This window comes from Ips typographus, linkage group LG5 (genome assembly GCF_016097725.1).
Source record: "Ips typographus isolate SLU linkage group LG5, UJ_Ityp_2.0, whole genome shotgun sequence".
NCBI classification, from domain to species: Eukaryota; Metazoa; Arthropoda; class Insecta; order Coleoptera; family Curculionidae; genus Ips; species Ips typographus.
In genome coordinates, this window is record NC_138426.1 from 4,250,312 (window position 1) to 4,266,994 (window position 16,683).

The 16,683-nt window shown below is 41.5% G+C and overlaps 1 protein-coding gene across 4 annotated transcripts; it reads left to right on the top strand.

Moving 5' to 3' along the window:
• Positions 1 to 161: 161 nt before the first annotated feature.
• Positions 162 to 13,438, top strand: LOC145729583 (pancreatic lipase-related protein 2-like). 4 transcript variants are annotated; one of them, XM_081980397.1, is made up of 7 exons: positions 162 to 308; positions 2,913 to 3,012; positions 10,706 to 10,848; positions 10,902 to 11,147; positions 11,957 to 12,145; positions 12,208 to 12,376; positions 13,339 to 13,438. In XM_081980397.1, the coding sequence occupies exons 1-7, from the start codon at positions 239 to 241 to the stop codon at positions 13,415 to 13,417; spliced, it is 996 nt and encodes a 331-aa protein (XP_081836523.1). In that variant the 5' UTR covers positions 162 to 238; the 3' UTR covers positions 13,418 to 13,438. The 4 variants fall into 4 exon arrangements, with proteins under 4 accessions (XP_081836523.1, XP_081836524.1, XP_081836526.1 ...); XM_081980398.1 differs by having other exon boundaries at positions 11,957 to 12,124; XM_081980400.1 differs by having other exon boundaries at positions 11,957 to 12,113; positions 12,218 to 12,376.
• Positions 13,439 to 16,683: the final 3,245 nt, after the last annotated feature.

The following is a 16,683-nucleotide window of genomic DNA, read 5'->3' on the forward strand; positions in this document are numbered from 1 at the left end:
AATCTTGTTTTTTGGTTGTACTAAAGCTTCTCTATTGCGGTTTAAGTTTGACTAACCCTGTATAAGTGAAGCAACAATAATTACAGGAAATTCGTATCCCTACATAATTATTGTAATTATTATTGAATAAAATGACAATAATTTGCTGTTGACGTTCTGCATCATAAATTTCACGTGCAGAGTCTTTTGTAAAAAAAAAATCGATTTTAATGATTATTAATCAAAAATTACAGCTAATATGAGCGTTTCTGTGGGTGCTGTTGTTGGATTATCTCTTGCAGCTGCCAGTATAATTTTTATATTACCTAGTAAGTAAAAAATCATTTATTTACAGTATAGACGATTCACTGAGGACCAACATTTTTTTTGGGCTTCCCTGTAAGTAGTTAAAAAAAAAGAAATAGCCATTTGATGTATTGCCATTTGTATTGGCTTGGCAACATGACATAGTATTGAAAAATTTAGTTAGTTGCAAAAAGTTACAATGGCAATAAAAATAAGATAAAATGTCAGCTTGGCAACACTCCAAAAACTTGGTAGAAATTGAAAAAAATGTAAATTTTGCAACGTTGTGAAAGTTTGATTAAAGTAGCAAAAAATTGCAATTTTACAAGTTTTGATAAAATAAGGAAAAATGTCAGTTTGGCAATACTGCAAAAATTTGTTAAAAGTTAGGAAAATAGTCGATTTGGCAACGTTGCACAAATTAGTGAAAAATTATTAGTACTCTCCCCTCTGCTATGGAGCCTTGTAGTGGACGAACTACTGTGGAATCTGAACGATGCTGGCCTGTATGCACATGCATACGCAGACGACATAGTTATTCTCTGTAACGGAACTAAGGACAGGCTTCGTGGCGTTATAACTAGGGCGCTGCGAATGGTCGGTAACTGGTGTGACCTAGTCGGGTTAAGAGTCAACCCGGCAAAAGCACAGCTTATGCTCTTCAGCAGAAAGCGTGACGAAGGAATACGACCAGAGATCACCTCTGGTGTAATACTAAACTACAGTCAGTCGATTAAGTACCTGGGTATCTACCTGGACGCTAAATTGTCATGGCGGGAGCACATAACCTGTAAAATGAGGAAAGCTTCGTTTGCACTGTGGACTTACAGGAGGGCTTGTGGTGGCACCTGGGGATTACAAACGAGGGTGGCCCACTGGCTCTACTGCGCCATAGTCAGACCTATACTAACATATGGGGCCCTTGTGTGGTGGATATGTGTGGAAAGAAGTGACGTGCGCACACAATTAGATAGGTTACATAGGCATGAGAACTGCCCACACGAGAGCACGTGAAGTGCTGCTCAACTTTGTGCCCTTGGACCTTCACATAAAAATGGAAGCCATATGGACAGCATATAGGCTGCGCACTATGGATCAATTACAAGTTTTCACGTATGGACACTCTTGTATATGGGATTGGGCCACTGAACTGAAAATACTTCTTATGAGTAGTGACCATATGCCTAGAAGGCTACAGCCCTCAAACTTCCTCAAGGTTGTAATTACCGAGAGGGAGAATGGAGCTACCCCGGGGGTCGTTCTTGATGGATCCAACTGGTTTACGGATGGATCCAGTAGAGGGGGGCTGACGGGGGCAGGTGTCTGCGCTGAGACAGGCCAAACAGCGAAGCACTTTGCATTGGGTACACACGCTACTGTATTCCAGGCTGAGGTGCTTGTATTCCTGTATTGTGGGCTAGAACTACTTTCGGAACCGCGACAGGAAGACGAAATTAACATTGTTGTTTGGTTCTGAAAATTTAGTTAAATTCGCAAAAAATTACAGGTTTTCAAATTTTGGTTGGGGCACAGTCCAAATTTGGTTTAAGTCGCAAAAAAATAAAATTTTGATAAAGATAAAGAAAAATGCTTGTTCGAAAAATATTGATTTGGTAACATTGTATAGATTTTTGCAAAAATTATAAAAATTGTCAATTGGGCAACGTTGGAAAAATTTGGTCAAAATCGTAAAATATAAAAATTTTGTCAAAAACAAGGAAAATCATGTTACTTTGGCAACGTTGCATAAATTTGGTTAAAGTCACAAAAAATTACAATATTGATAAAAATAAAGAAGAATTCTTGTATGACAACACTGCAAAATTTGAAAAACTATGAAAAACATTGCAGGGTTTTGGTTTGATTTTGAAATTTGTCAAATTGGCAAAGTTGCAGAAATGTGATTATTGTTCGTTTTTTATAAGTTCGTTTAGAGGAAACAAACTACATTTCTACAGTGTTGCAAAATTAAGAATTCTTCTAATGCTTTATAAAAATCCTTCAAAAAACCTTCAATGTTGCCAAATCGACCATTTTCGTAAAAACAGTCATTAAATTTCTATAGTGTTCTCAAATTGAGATTTTAAGAAAGTATTATGAAACGTCTTCAATGTTGCCGAATCAACCATTTTTTAAATCTGAATTTATACAGTGTTGCAAAACTGCCAATTCTTCTACGATTTAAATACGAATTTGGTCAATTCGTCTATTTGTGTTAGAATAAACAATTTCTGCAGTGCTGCCAAACTGATAATGCGTTTAATTTATTAGTAAATGTTTGCAATGTTGTCTTTTCTTACCACGTGACAGTTTTTGACTTGTGCCAATTTTGATAGAAAACCTAATTGCGAAAACCGTTGTTTAATATCTGTCATCGTTTTGCAGATTACAAAAATTTTGTACTTTTCTTCCAAACTTCCAGGTGCATTTTTTTTATAAAAATACAGTTTTACAGCAACTTTTTGCGTATTGGACGCGGTTTTAGAGATACGCACAAAAGAATCGGTAAAACGAAAAGAATTTTAAATATCAAGTGTTATATGTCATTAGAATGGTAATTTTAAGACCTTTTCTCTATCGTTGACTCACTCTGTACAGAAGTTTTCATGAATAATTTCCCATTTTAGATATTTTTCACCATGCACCAAGTCTGGCTGATATACTGAACATTACACACTCGGTGGATGGATCTAATGAAAGTGACGTCCAATTTGTCCTTTTTACCAGGTTAGTAAACTTATGATAAAAAGTGCCAAAAGTCACCAAATTCAAATGAAAAACGTTGTATACATTTGGGTCAGTAGATGCGCACACTGAGGGTTATACATACAGACCCAAAAGTCCTATAGAAATAGTGTCCCGTTTCCGAGATATTTGAAGTCAAAGTTCGTCCAGCTCCGTGACGGAATTTCCGCAAATTTAACGACACTGGGTTCAAAGTGCCAAAAGTCACGAAATTCATATTGTAACATACAAATTACACTAGGTACCGTTACCTTAAGTTGCCCCAGTCTCCCCCAGTACAATGTTTGTGTCAGCAAGTTTGGCGAATTGGGGTCATGATGTGAGTATAAATACTGTACCAAAAGCACGTACAGATTACTGATCTCTGGGTTAGTCTGGGTACGCCTATTGTGCAACTTAACGTGGAGCAGTAGGTGACCAAGTGCCACACCCTAGATCAGCCCTAGCAAAGGAAATAGTGTGGGCGCGCAGCTTAAGTTGCCGTTCCAGCTTACCTCCCTTTGTTAGGTTCTTCACGTCTTTGCCGGCTCGGTAAATGCCCTCGGACCTAAGTCTAGGGTTCATTCACCACCGCTAAAGCGCTGCCCTCCGTGTATCTTCAGCCTAGCCAGTTCACATCATGCTCCCAGCCATCTTGACCATCTGGGGGTAAGATAACTACCTAGACAATAAGGCACAACTACTTAAATAAAGTGGGTTACTTGTGGAATCCTGTGTATTCTTCCCCCTCAACCAACCCTTAACGTGACATGGTGGAGGCGCCTCGTTTCATCCCCGTCTGCTAATCCCCACATTAGTGGACACGCCCTCGCAGACGCAGTTAACGGCGCAGGAAAAAGGGAATGAATAAAGGGTACAATTTGAGATCGGCAAAGACTGACAGCCCATTTGCACCAAGGCACAGAAGCTCAAGTGTAGGGGACATACGGAGTCAGGATACAGAAGGAACACCGAGATATATCACCCTGACCTTGGTTCGTCAAAAAGACGCAACAATAACAGAAAAAAGAGACGAAAGACAAAGCGAAAACGAAGAATCAGAAAACGAAGAGAACGTAACGATACGTGAACAGACACACCCCCAAAGGATAATCAAGGAATTAGAAGCGCACACCGGAACAATGGCAAACATCACAATCTCCACAGTGGAAACAGGGGAAAAAACGCCCGCTTTGCCACAATTCATCAGCCCCCCGACATACAACCCTTGCACAGATTCAGCGCAATCATTCATAGCGACATACAACCGAATGGCCGTGGCCAACAATTGGAATGATGGCCTAAAAATTCTATACTTTCACTCCTTCTTGCAGGGGGCTGCAAATATATGGTACACAGAATACAAGGAAGGCCACCCTGACAGTAATTGGTCCCTCATATGTCAGGCCTTCAAAAATGAATTCTGCGACGATAACAGTAGCCTACGACTACTTGCGAAGGTTCGAGAAAGAACACAGGGTCCCTTAGAACCCACGAAGAACTATTTCTACGATCTAAGGGTCCTTTATGAAGAATACAAGCGGGAAGTCGATTTCAGGGAATTCCAAGAGATTTTTCAAAACGGTTTGACGACCGAAACAAAGGCTAAGTACTACTGGCTCACGCATTTTCCCAATCAGCCACCTAGATCATTAAAAGAAATTAAATTGCTATGCATCACGATAGATAACGCCCCTACAGAACCACCCCCACGGCCCGCTACACCAACATTCCGGCCGCAGCGCCAAGCATACGATCACTCGGGCTTCAGAGAACCGGCACGGTACGAAAACCACCGCCCTTATGGAGGCGAAAGGACCCCGCCACCGCCCAGGAGAGAATACGACACAAGGCGCACACCCCCGCCTCAAAGGCGTTACCCTAGCACGAGGGCACGAGACAATAGGCCAGCATGCTATAGCTGCGGAAAAATTGGGCACTTTGCCACAGTCTGCAGAAGCAGACCGCATCACCCAAACTTCGAAGGGTGGCAAAATTGAGTCCCGTCACCCTCTCCACTTGGGGGCCAACGCGCAATAAAGTATTGACAATCAACGTTATTTTAAATGGATTCTTTATACCAGCAATAGTAGACACAGGGGCGGAGCTGAACATAGTAAGCGATCGCCTAATAGAAAACAAGCAAAGAAGCACAAGACACTCCACCCTCCTGCTCACGGCAGGGGGCCAGAAAATCCCCAGCCTGGGGGAAACTAAAACATCACTAGAGATAGTAGGGAGCTACGTAGGAAAATGGGACATACGAGCTACTATACTAAGAAACCCACCCCAACCACTCATCTTGGGAATGGAATTTTTGGTGGAGACAAAAGCGACAATCGACATGGCAAAGAAAACGTTAACCCTCGAAGAAGGGTTGACCATAAGTTTCAGCCATCAAGCAAAAAGCACAAGCAAACAAGACCCACGTTTACACCCGCAAAACAAAAAAAATAATAACCCAAGCAAAGCAACCCAGCAAGCAAAAGAAGGAAAAAACAGGAAAAAGCAAGCAAATTCTCGTTTACCAGAGCCTAGCATACACGAGGTGCCCAGATCGATTTTCTCCTTCCCCAAGAACACGGCATGGGCATTTACAGTGTCCACGACACCCTGCAACGACGGGGGTATTGCTAGAGTAATCAGAAGCCACGCAGGGGTAGAAAAAATAAATGACTCCCACCTGGGAGAACTGGATTTCTTCTCAAAAAACGGCCGACAGATAGTTCAGATGACGGCCAAAGAGGAAAACGCCCATTCAGTCGCCATCGAACCGTTCAGAAGATGCTGCACGGCACTGAAACAATGGGCGAATCAACACGAGATTAGGAGCATCGCCTTACCAAGATTAAGCCAACGAGACGATCCCACAAGCTGGCTAACCAGCAAGGAAATACTAACAGACGCGTTTAGGGGCACTAACATAAAGATCTGGATATCGAAAGGAAAAGGAAAGAGGAAAACACGCGCCAGCAAAGCAAAAACAGGATGGGAAGTCCTACCTAACTACTTTGAGGAAATCCCGCCAGAACAAACTAAATTAAGGGCTGCGGAAGATGTGGTCATCATGCCTGGCGAAACAAGAACAATAACAACAGGACCGCAGAATACCCCAACAGAGGGAACACACGTGGTACCTAATGAAAACTGGTTAATCAGGAACCACCTGCTGGGCAACTACGGGCAAGACGGAGAGAGCCCCACGATAGAGCTCAAAAACGTCGGCCCAACGCCAAGAATAGTGTACAAAGGTACCACCATAGCAAAGATGGGAAAAGAAACGGCGTCCAGTCAAGTATTCTCGGTCCGCCAATCGAACGATGAAAAGGTGAACCTAGAGGACCATAAGCTCGAACACATACCAGAAGGACGCTTTAAAGAAAAGTTAAAGCAATTATTAGCGAGTTATGAAGACGTGTTCTGCAAATCACCTAAGTTCATGGGCAAAACAAACCTTATCGAACACAAGATAGAGGTAACTGAGAACAAACCAGTAAAATGCCGCCCGTACAGAGTCTCACAGAACGAAAGGGAAATAATAGATGCCCAGATACAGGAAATGTTAGACTGTGGGGTAATAAGACCCTGCCATTCACCCTGGGCAAGCCCGGTAGTCCTAGTTAAGAAAAAGGATGGTTCCACCAGATTCTGTGTGGATTACAAGAGAACCATTAACCCGGTGACAAAGAAATCCTGCTACCCCCTACCGCAGATAGATGATATATAGACCTATCTAGGAAACGCCAGATATTTCACGACACTGGACATGTTCTCGGGGTACTGGCAGATTCCGATCGAAGAATCTTCAAAGCAATATACGGCTTTCACAGCACAAGGCCATGGCTCGTATGAGTTCAATGTACTAAGCTTCGGACTCTGCAACGCCCCAGCCACCTTCCAGCAGCTAGCAGACAAAGTTTTTAGAGATCTTAAGTGGAGAGAAATACTGATATATTTAGACGACATAATAATATTCTCCGAAAACCTAGAGGATCACATCAAGAAGCTGGAAAAAGTATTCACAAGAATGAGAGAAGCTAACCTCACGCTTAAACCCAGCAAATGCGAGTATCTGCAGGAGCAAGTAAGAATACTGGGCTATACAGTAAGCGGAGAAGGCATATACCCCGAAGAAGGGAAGTTAGCAGGGATTAAAGAATTCCCGACGCCGAAGAAAACGAAAGAACTTCAAAGTTTCCTGGGCTTGTGCAATTTTTACAGGAAATTCATAAAAAATTATTCAGTGTTGGCACGGCCCCTGCATGAGGCCACAAAGAAAAACAAATTTCATTGGGGCACAGAACAAGAAAAGGCATTTCAGGAACTGAAAGAACGGCTGACAACAGCCCCGGTGTTGAAACACTACAACCCTAACATCGGGTGCACACTCCACACAGACGCATGTACAGAGGGCATTGGGGCGATACTATTGCAGGAAGGAGATGACAAGCAAAACCACCCCATAGCATACATAAGCAGGTCACTATCTAAAGCTGAGAGAAACTACTCTATAAGTGAACTAGAACTGCTGGCCGCTGTATGGGGGATGACGTACTTGAGACATCTCATTTACGGAAGACCGGTGGTAATAGTCACCGACCGCCATGCACTCTGTTGGATACATAACATAAAAGACCACTCCAGGCGGTTAGCACGGTGGGCACTAAAACTAGCCGAGTTCGACTACTCGGTGGTATACAAGAAAGGCAGCAAGCATCAAGACGCAGACTGCCTATCGCGCAACCCCGCTCTACATATAGATAACATGGAAATCGAGGAGTTAGATGACGTACCCACCTTCACCATCTCGACAGTAAAGATAGACGAACTACAAAACAGAGACAAGGATCTAAGGGATTTAAAAGAAGCAATTGTAGCCCCTGATAACAGTACCTGCGACGCAATAACACGACGGAAGGCGAAGAATTTCAGGTTAAGGGACAACATATTATACAAAGCCACCACAGAAAAAGACGGCTTAGAATATGCGCTCGTAATACCACGGGCACTAAGAGAGGAAGTGCTATGGGAAGCCCACAACGCACCCACAAGTGGACACATGGGCATGACCAAAACCCTGAGTAGACTAAGCCCAAAGTACTACTGGGACAACATGGTGAAGGACGTGCATAAGTACATCCGAGGATGCAGGGATTGTCAAGCAAGAAAAGGGCCCTCAAACAGGAAACCCCTGGGGCTACTCCAGCCTATTCAAGTGGGACAAGTGTTCGATCAGCTGGGGATAGACCTATTGGGTCCTTTTCGGAAAAGCAGTCTGGGAAAAACAACCATTGTGGTGGTAACAGACTATGCAACGAGATACGCGATCACAGCGGCCCTACCTAACGGCAAGGCAGGGCCAGTAGCAAAATTCTTGCTAGAAAAAGTGCTCTTAATACACGGTGTACCCCGTACTATTCTGAGCGACAGGGGAAAGGTGTTCCAGTCAGAGATAGTGCAAGAGCTTCAACAAATAATGGGCGTCCAAAGCACCTTCACCACAGCATACCACCCTTCGTGCAATGGATTGACGGAAAGGCTAAACAAAACACTAGCCGACATGCTGTCTCTGTATTGTAACACGGAACAAACGGACTGGTGTTCGTACCTGCCCTTCGTCACCTTCGCGTACAACACGGCGAAACAGGAGACAACACAATTCACGCCCTTTGAATTAATATTTGCACGAAGCCCGACTCTGCCGTTGGATGCAGCACTCTTGGATAAAGAAACGAGCACGAATGCCAAAGAGCTAAGGGAAAAAGCGTTGATAATAAGGGCATTGGCCGTAGACAACATACAGAAAAAACAAGGGAAAGATAAGGAGCTCTACGACGCTAAACATAGAAAAGGGGAGTATGAAGTTGGGGACAGAGTAAAAATATTCATACCAATAAGAAAAGTGGGCAAGAGCGAGAAATTGTTGTTAAGGTGGTTCGGGCCATATAGAGTTACAAAAAAAAAATAAGAGAGGTAAATTACGAGGTAAAGCAAGAGGGAGGCAGAAAAACTGATGTGGTACACATAGGCAGAATACTACCATTCTATGACGAATGGACATTGGGAGACATATCAGAAGAAGAAGAAGAGGGGGATGATGAGGAACACAGGGCGCCCAAATCCTCGTAGCAGTAGTAGCAGTACAAAAAAAAGGGTAGACAATTCAGAGTAAGGGAAATTAGTAAGGTAGTAGAACATAATTATCGTTAATGAACACATAACATAGTTTTAAGAAAAAAAATATATAAACATATCTTTTTGCATGATACCGGGCCACACGAAAGCAACACCACCTAACACACAACACAAGCACCGGACCGAGACAAACCACCTGCCAAAAAAAAAAAAAAAAAATCACAGTGTGCACCAATAGACGGCAGCACCAGTACGTCCTGGGAGCTGGTAGCCTTGGTATCCGTGAACTGAGTAACGGCCAAGGATGCTGGAACGTTCAGACGAGCCCTCGGGCGCTTAGCGTAATTAGTGGTTAAAATTATAAGACTTTGGATAAATAAAGGATTCGTTCCACCACATAAACCCACCTGATAGCATGTAAGCGATTTTAGACTTGTACAATTAGGGTATTTTAGTGTCCGGGGCGAACACTTTCTAGGGGAGGGGCATGTAACATAGAAATTACACTAGGTACCGTTACCTTAAGTTGCCCCAGTCTCCCCCAGTACAATGTTTGTGTCAGCAAGTTTGGCGAATTGGGGTCATGATGTGAGTATAAATACTGTACCAAAAGCACGTACAGATTACTGATCTCTGGGTTAGTCTGGGTACGCCTATTGTGCAACTTAACGTGGAGCAGTAGGTGACCAAGTGCCACACCCTAGATCAGCCCTAGCAAAGGAAATAGTGTGGGCGCGCAGCTTAAGTTGGCGTTCTAGCTTACCTCCCTTTGTTAGGTTCTTCACGTCTTTGCCGGCTCGGTGAATGCCCTCGGACCTAAGTCTAGGGTTCATTCACCACCGCTAAAGCACTGCCCTCCGTGTATCTTCAGCCTAGCCAGTTTCACATCATGCCCCCAGCCATCTTGGCCATCTGGGGGTAAGATAACTAACTAGACTATAAGGCCCTATAACGTAATAAAAGTGGGTTACCTGTGGAATCCTGTGTATTCTTCCCCCTCAACCAACCCTTAACGTGACACACCCTGTATATTTTTAGGTTAGTGGATTGCGCACACTCAGAGACCCTAAAAGGACAATAAAAAAAATAGTTTCAAGAAGTTAATTCAGGTCAAATTTGAAATATCTTCGTGAAGGAATATCTTCAGAAGTGACATCATTGGCTTTAGAGCTCCAAAAGTCACAAATTTCAAATGAGACACCATGTATATTGTTAGGCTAATGAATTGCGCACTTTCAGAGCTGCACAGTGAACCAAAAAGTGCAATACAAAATGTCAATAGTTTCCGAAATATTTTCGGGCAAATGTGGCATTAAACGCGACTCAAAAAGTGCAAACAAAATGTTTTGCTCTCCAGTCCACCCTGTATACACTGCAATACGCACACAATATACCAAGTGGATTCTAAATGAAGTTCAGTTATTCTGACCGTTACAGGGTGGTTAAATTAGGTCAATTTGTAACTGTGTTATACATTTTTTTCTGACCTGGTAATCTACCCATTACTACTTTTTTCTGATCAGCTAGCTAGGGATGTGCCAAATTATTTTTTTAACTGCAGGAACAACTTACCGGTTGTCCTCACACCAAACGACAGCACTAGTTTAAATGGAACGGGCTTCAACTCAGAAAACCCGACCAAAATCATCACTCACGGTTTTCTGAGCAGCATCAGGAATCCCGTGTTCCAACTAAGCAAAAACGGTAACTTCACCAACATCACGTGATCAAATTTACTCAGAATGGAACGTTTTCAGCCTACTTGGCAACCGGGGAATACAATGTGATTGGAATGGAATGGTCCAAACTGTGTGGAACGGAATACGCAGGCGCAATGCGTGGCGCCCAAACTGCTGGGCGCCATCTGGGCGACTTTATCAACTGGTTGATGTTGAATGGAGTTGATTTGGATGATATTCACATTATTGGGCACAGTTTGGGCGCCCACGTGGCTGGAATGGGCGCTGGAAGAGTGCAGGGAGGGAAAATTGGGAGAATTACTGGTTAGTCTCACTTTTTCTTGCTTGTCAGTTAATTCCGTCTCTCTCAGTTGTATGTGTGTATTTAGTGATTTCGCTCTCCTTGTCTTTTTACCTTGATTTGAATAATATTCACATTACTGGGCACTGTTTTGTAGATGGTTGATGATTGAGATTTGTAGATCGAATTGAATTGAATCTATTGAAATTTTGTAATCTGGTGACTCTGTCATTTTGACAGCTCCGTCAATCTAGTTTTGACCAAATTGTAGCCCATTTAATAGTCTTTCGACAACCACAAAAAATAACGCCACTATTTGACAATAAAGATGACGTTGCACTATAATGCTGTTTTTAGGCTTGGTGCACTTTGACCGTTCGTAACTCAGTTATTTTGACAGTTAAGTCAGGCTAGTTTTAACCAAATTGTAGCCCTTTTCATTCCTTTTGCCTACCTTAATAATTATGTATAGTCAACTGTCAAAATAAGTTCACAATTTGACAATAATTGTGACGTTCTACTGAACTTGCAAGTACCACGTTATACTGACGTTTACCTAACCTAACCTAAAAACATCATACGTTTTTGTCCAACTTGATGAGTTAGAGTTAGAGAGTTCTCTACTAGAAAGTTACTTACTACACAGCGCTTTGTTTACGTAGGTACTATGCTATAAATAAAGGTTATTTCAAACAGTACATCCTGTATATTATTACGTTCTCAGATTCTTCTTTCCATGGCCTATTTTATGACATCAATATGTATTTACAAAATGTCTTTTGTTTGGTAATTTTAAATCACTTTTTCTCTTCTCAGCCTGAGTATGTTGCAGGTCTTGATCCAGCTGGTCCAGGCTATGGCGACCTGAAAGACCACCTAAAACTGGATCCTCTGGACGCAAAAATGGTGGACGTGGTGCACACTTTTATGAGAGTTATCGGTGTTGCCAAACCGTGCGGATATGTCGACTTCTACCCGAATGGAGGCAGGTACCAGCCAGGTTGTCCGGATATTACCAGTTGTCAGTGTTGCCACTTTGCTGGTTTTTTCCCCCTTAAAGTGGTCTAACCTCACTTTTTCTAGTAACAGAAAGTATATTTTGCAACCATGGACGATCCTACGAACTTTTTGCTGAAGCTATCACAAATCCTGAAGCATTTAAGAGCAAGCGTTGCCTAACCACGGATGAAGCTTTATCCGGTAAATGTGTGGAGGAATCTAACGTTTTTTTGGGACAAATAGACACTTACAGGTAACTAATACTATATGTTATATACAAGGTGTCCCAAAAATTAGTGTTTCCCGCACGTTATCCCTGGATTTTACTCGGAAATTAAGTACAAGGGAACGTTGCTCTTAAATTTTGTCACTGAACTGAATCGATTTTGACAGCTCGTAATTCAGTAATTTTGACAGTTACGTCAGTCTAGTTGTCACCAAATAGCAGCCCATTGAATTGTATTTCGACCGTTACAAAAAGTCTTTATTGTCAACCGTCAAAATAACGTCACAATTTAACAATAAAGTTACTAAGTAGCACTAAAATGCTGTTACTAGAATGTGTCCAGTTTGACAGATCGAAATTCTGTCATTTTGACATTTACGTCAGTCTAAATCTGACCAAATTGTAGCCCTTTTAATTGTCTTTCAATCACCACAAAAATTCTGTAGTGTCAAATGTTAAAATAACGCCACAATTTGACAGTAAAATGACGTTGCACTAAAATGCTGTTACTTTTCTTGTCTTTGTTCATTTTGACAGTTAACTTTGTCTCTCTTGGTTATATGTGACTTATGTGATCTCTCTTTTTGTCCATTTTTCCCCACTCCTCCTCCTTCATCCTCTTCGCAGGCTCTGGCGTCTTCTCTTCTTCTCATTGCTCCACTGACGAAGCTATTCCAGTATTCTACCAGGGAAATTTTGTAATCTGGTAATTCTGTCATTTTGACAGTTAGCTAGTTGGGATCAAATTGTAGCCCATTTAATTGTCCTTCGACCACCGCAAAAAGTTTGTGGTGTCAACTGTCAAAATAATGTCACAATTGGACAGTAAAAATGACGTTGTACTAAAATGCTGTTTTTAGGCTCTATCCAATTTGACAGCTCATAATTGTATCAATTTCAACCTACGAGCACTTTCCTACCGACACTTGTGAGACACCTTTGTTTATTCTACTGTTTTTGTACATTATTCACTAACAAATACTTTTCAGACAAGGTTTGTACTATTTTCAAACAAGGGAAAGTCCACCATACTCGATGGAAGCTAAAAACCAGAAAACAACTGAATAAAACGCAGTTTTAAATGACAAATTGACTGAATTTATTTCCACAATAATCTACTGAATTAAAGTAAAACGGTAGAAAACGCTGACAGTATATAGTTTTCTACCGTTTTTTACGACAGAGCTGTAGTTTGACTTTGTCAATTGCACGTCCAAAAATTGCACTATTTCAAATAGGACACCCTGTATATTATTACGTCCTTTGAGCTGTTCAAGGGCTACTATGTGCTCTAAAAAAAAATTACAGTTTCCGAGATAGTAAAATTGCCAACCGAAAATTGCATCCACTGGTTGTTTCCGCGTTCAAAAGCCAAAAAGGGCACTATTTCAAATGAGACATCCTGTATATGGTTAAGTCATTTGATGCAGCTTGTCATGGCCTACTTTACGGCTTTCTATTTGCTGCACAAAAAGTGTACAGTTGTTTAGATGTGCAGGTAGAAAAAATTTAAGAAGAAATTGAACCAAACCTGTTGTCTATGCGTTCAAAGGCCAAAAAGTGCAGTAATTCCAATGAGCGCCGTAATAGAGTATAGAGTATGAAGACATTCCAATATGCTATTACGTCATTCAAATCAGATTTTCAAGACCTGCTTATTGGTCTACTATATGCTATACCAAAAACGTACAGTTTCCGAGGTACACAGGGTGAAAATTTTGATAGAAAATAGCATAACTCTTTGTCTGGATGTCAAAGACCAAAAAAAAAACCCTGAATATCATTTCTTCTTCTTAATCGGCCGTCTCCCGCAGGAAGTTGGCGATCCAATTGGCAATCATTATTCTGGATGTAGCAGTTTTGAAGAAGTCAATTGAGGTACATCACATACATACCAGGAGTTCACTCTGTTCTGTGTTGTATTACGTCATTTGATTTACCTTTTCAAGCCCTAAATTATATCAAAAAACAAAATAAAAAGTTCGTATATACAAAATGGAAGTTGATGATGGTATCCAATAAACGAAACGTCGGAGCTGAAATCTAAAACTATACAGGGTTAGCCAGCCAAACCGTTCATTAAAAGTTTATTAGCATATTAACAGAAATTTTGGAATTAAAACTTACTTGACTTTTTCGAGCCCGGAAAACTAAAATTTTTGAGCCCAGTATCGGGCAGTGTCCAATGCTTGTTGATTGTTTGTCCATAAAGTATCGAGGGTGCATCTATGTGGGCAGTTAGGGCAGATAAGTAGATGTTCGTATCCTGTATAGGTCCGCAGTCGCACTTGTCGTCATTTCTATTCAACAGGCCCCATCTGATGAGGTTGGTCTTAACATGGGGTTACACCGGTTCTGATGCGATTCAACATTCGCCAGGTTGTCCAGTCGCTTGATGTTCCGCCCGGTGGGAGTTCTGTTATTGGGTAGCAGGTGGGTGGTTCATCCAGTGGCGCGCCCAGGAAGCGCCTTCTTGGTTTTAATCTGCCACACACTGGACAGGCATATTCCGCTGTCGAAAAGCATAACGCCTGCGCTGATGTCCTTAGTACTGTTGGTTTTGCGCCCTACTTGCTGTTTCTGAGCTTCCTCAAAAGGCTATTCCGCGCCTCCACCTTCTTCCGCATTTTTTCACAATGAAACCTGTATGTTAGGGAGCGGTCGAATATGACTCCAAGATAAGTAGGTTTCACTGTGTGCTCCAGGATATTATTATCCCAGGTAACGTTTGAGCTTTCTATTTGCCTGTCGAGAGTGTAGGTTTGGCGCTGATTTGGGTTTTGGAGGAATTCGATCTTAGAGAGTTGTCCTGATAGTAAGTGGACATCATACTCAAGGCAGCTTCCAGTTTCGTTTTCGTTGGTGTAGAGATTGAAGAGGATTGGTGCTAGTACGCTGCCTGAGCCAAGCCGTTTTTCTGGATTTGCCATCGGCTTTTTTTGCCTTCAAGATTAACGTAGAAATGTCTGTTTTGTAGTAAGGATTCTACTATTTGAACAAGTTGATACCCAACTAGCAATTTTTTGTTTTATTAGAATTGCGGCAACGTTTTCTTATAAAACAGCATAAGCTTATGAACATTTTAAAAACAACTACTCGATACTTATAAACGCAAAATTGGCACCACCTTATAAAACATTGTGATTGAATAAAAGCTGCAAAATTAACTCCAAATAGCTTATAAAATACATATATAAACATTATTAATACCACTATAAAATCTTAACTGCGACTTCTATAGAACAGTTTTTATAGTTTCCACAGCCACTGCTATACAGCAGGAACTCTAAAACAATAATGTAATTGCTTTTTAACAGTTTTATACAAGTTTATTTGACAGTCGTTATAAAACCGATGTGTGTAGTGAATTTACTTTAATGAAACGGTTTTGTTTTTAAAATGTATTAAGATAGCTGCAAAATAATTTTTGCATTATAAACGCTTTCTGATTATCTACTAAAAGGAATCACGAACATGGAAGCCAAGATGGGGACCAGGTCCGTTTTACAAACAGACGCCATACTGATAAACTCTCAACTCATGATGTGAGTGCTTTCGCGTAGTGCTTACCCTCTTTTATAGTGCGAACGAAATTTTTCTGTGAATCATATATTATGCTTGTGACAGATTTTTATCGGGCCTCACGACAATGTTAGTTTAATAATTTTCTAAGTAATATTGTAAAATTAGAGGTTAGGTTTTTAAATTTATTTTCAACAAAAAATAAGTGATAATAATTTTATCAACACTTTCTTAATAAGTTACACTGGTGCAACAAATGCGGCTTAGGGATAAACCCGACCAAAACGGAACTAGTTCTCTTCACAAGGAAGCACAAAAAACCCTCTTTTCGTCTTCCCAATATAGGGGGCCAAGAAATAAAACTCTCCGAACGAGCTAGGTACCTTGGACTTATCCTTGACCGAAAGTTGTTATGGAGTGAAAATATAGAGGAAAGGGTGAAAAAGGCGACAGTTGCGCTATACACCTGCAGAAGAACCATTGGCAAACAATGGGGGCTGAGACCCAGCATTGTTCATTGGTTATACACGACGGTCGTAAGACCCACACTTATGTATGGATCATTAGTATGGTGGCCAGCCCTATGCAAGGAGGTTAACCGAAAAAGGGTGGGAAAAGCACAGCGACTAGCTGCCGTTCTCACGACGGGGTGTCTTAAGACAACCCCGACAAAAGCCCTGGAAATGATCTTACATCTAACTCCATTAGACCTATATGGAAAGGAGTGCGCAGCCAGCGCTGCTCTCAGACTCAATGCAGTCTCACGATGGCCTAAAGTAAACTACGGCCACTCCAAGATTTTGAAAGAATTT

Bases quoted from the DNA above. Each gene is read 5' to 3' on its own strand.
- LOC145729583 (XM_081980397.1), top strand. From the start codon at position 239: ATGAGCGTTTCTGTGGGTGCTGTTGTTGGATTATCTCTTGCAGCTGCC. The intron at 3,013-10,705 runs GTTAGTAAACTT...TTTTAACTGCAG, and splicing joins CAATTTGTCCTTTTTACCAG to GAACAACTTACCGGTTGTCC. The intron at 11,148-11,956 runs GTTAGTCTCACT...AGTATGTTGCAG, and splicing joins GAAAATTGGGAGAATTACTG to GTCTTGATCCAGCTGGTCCA.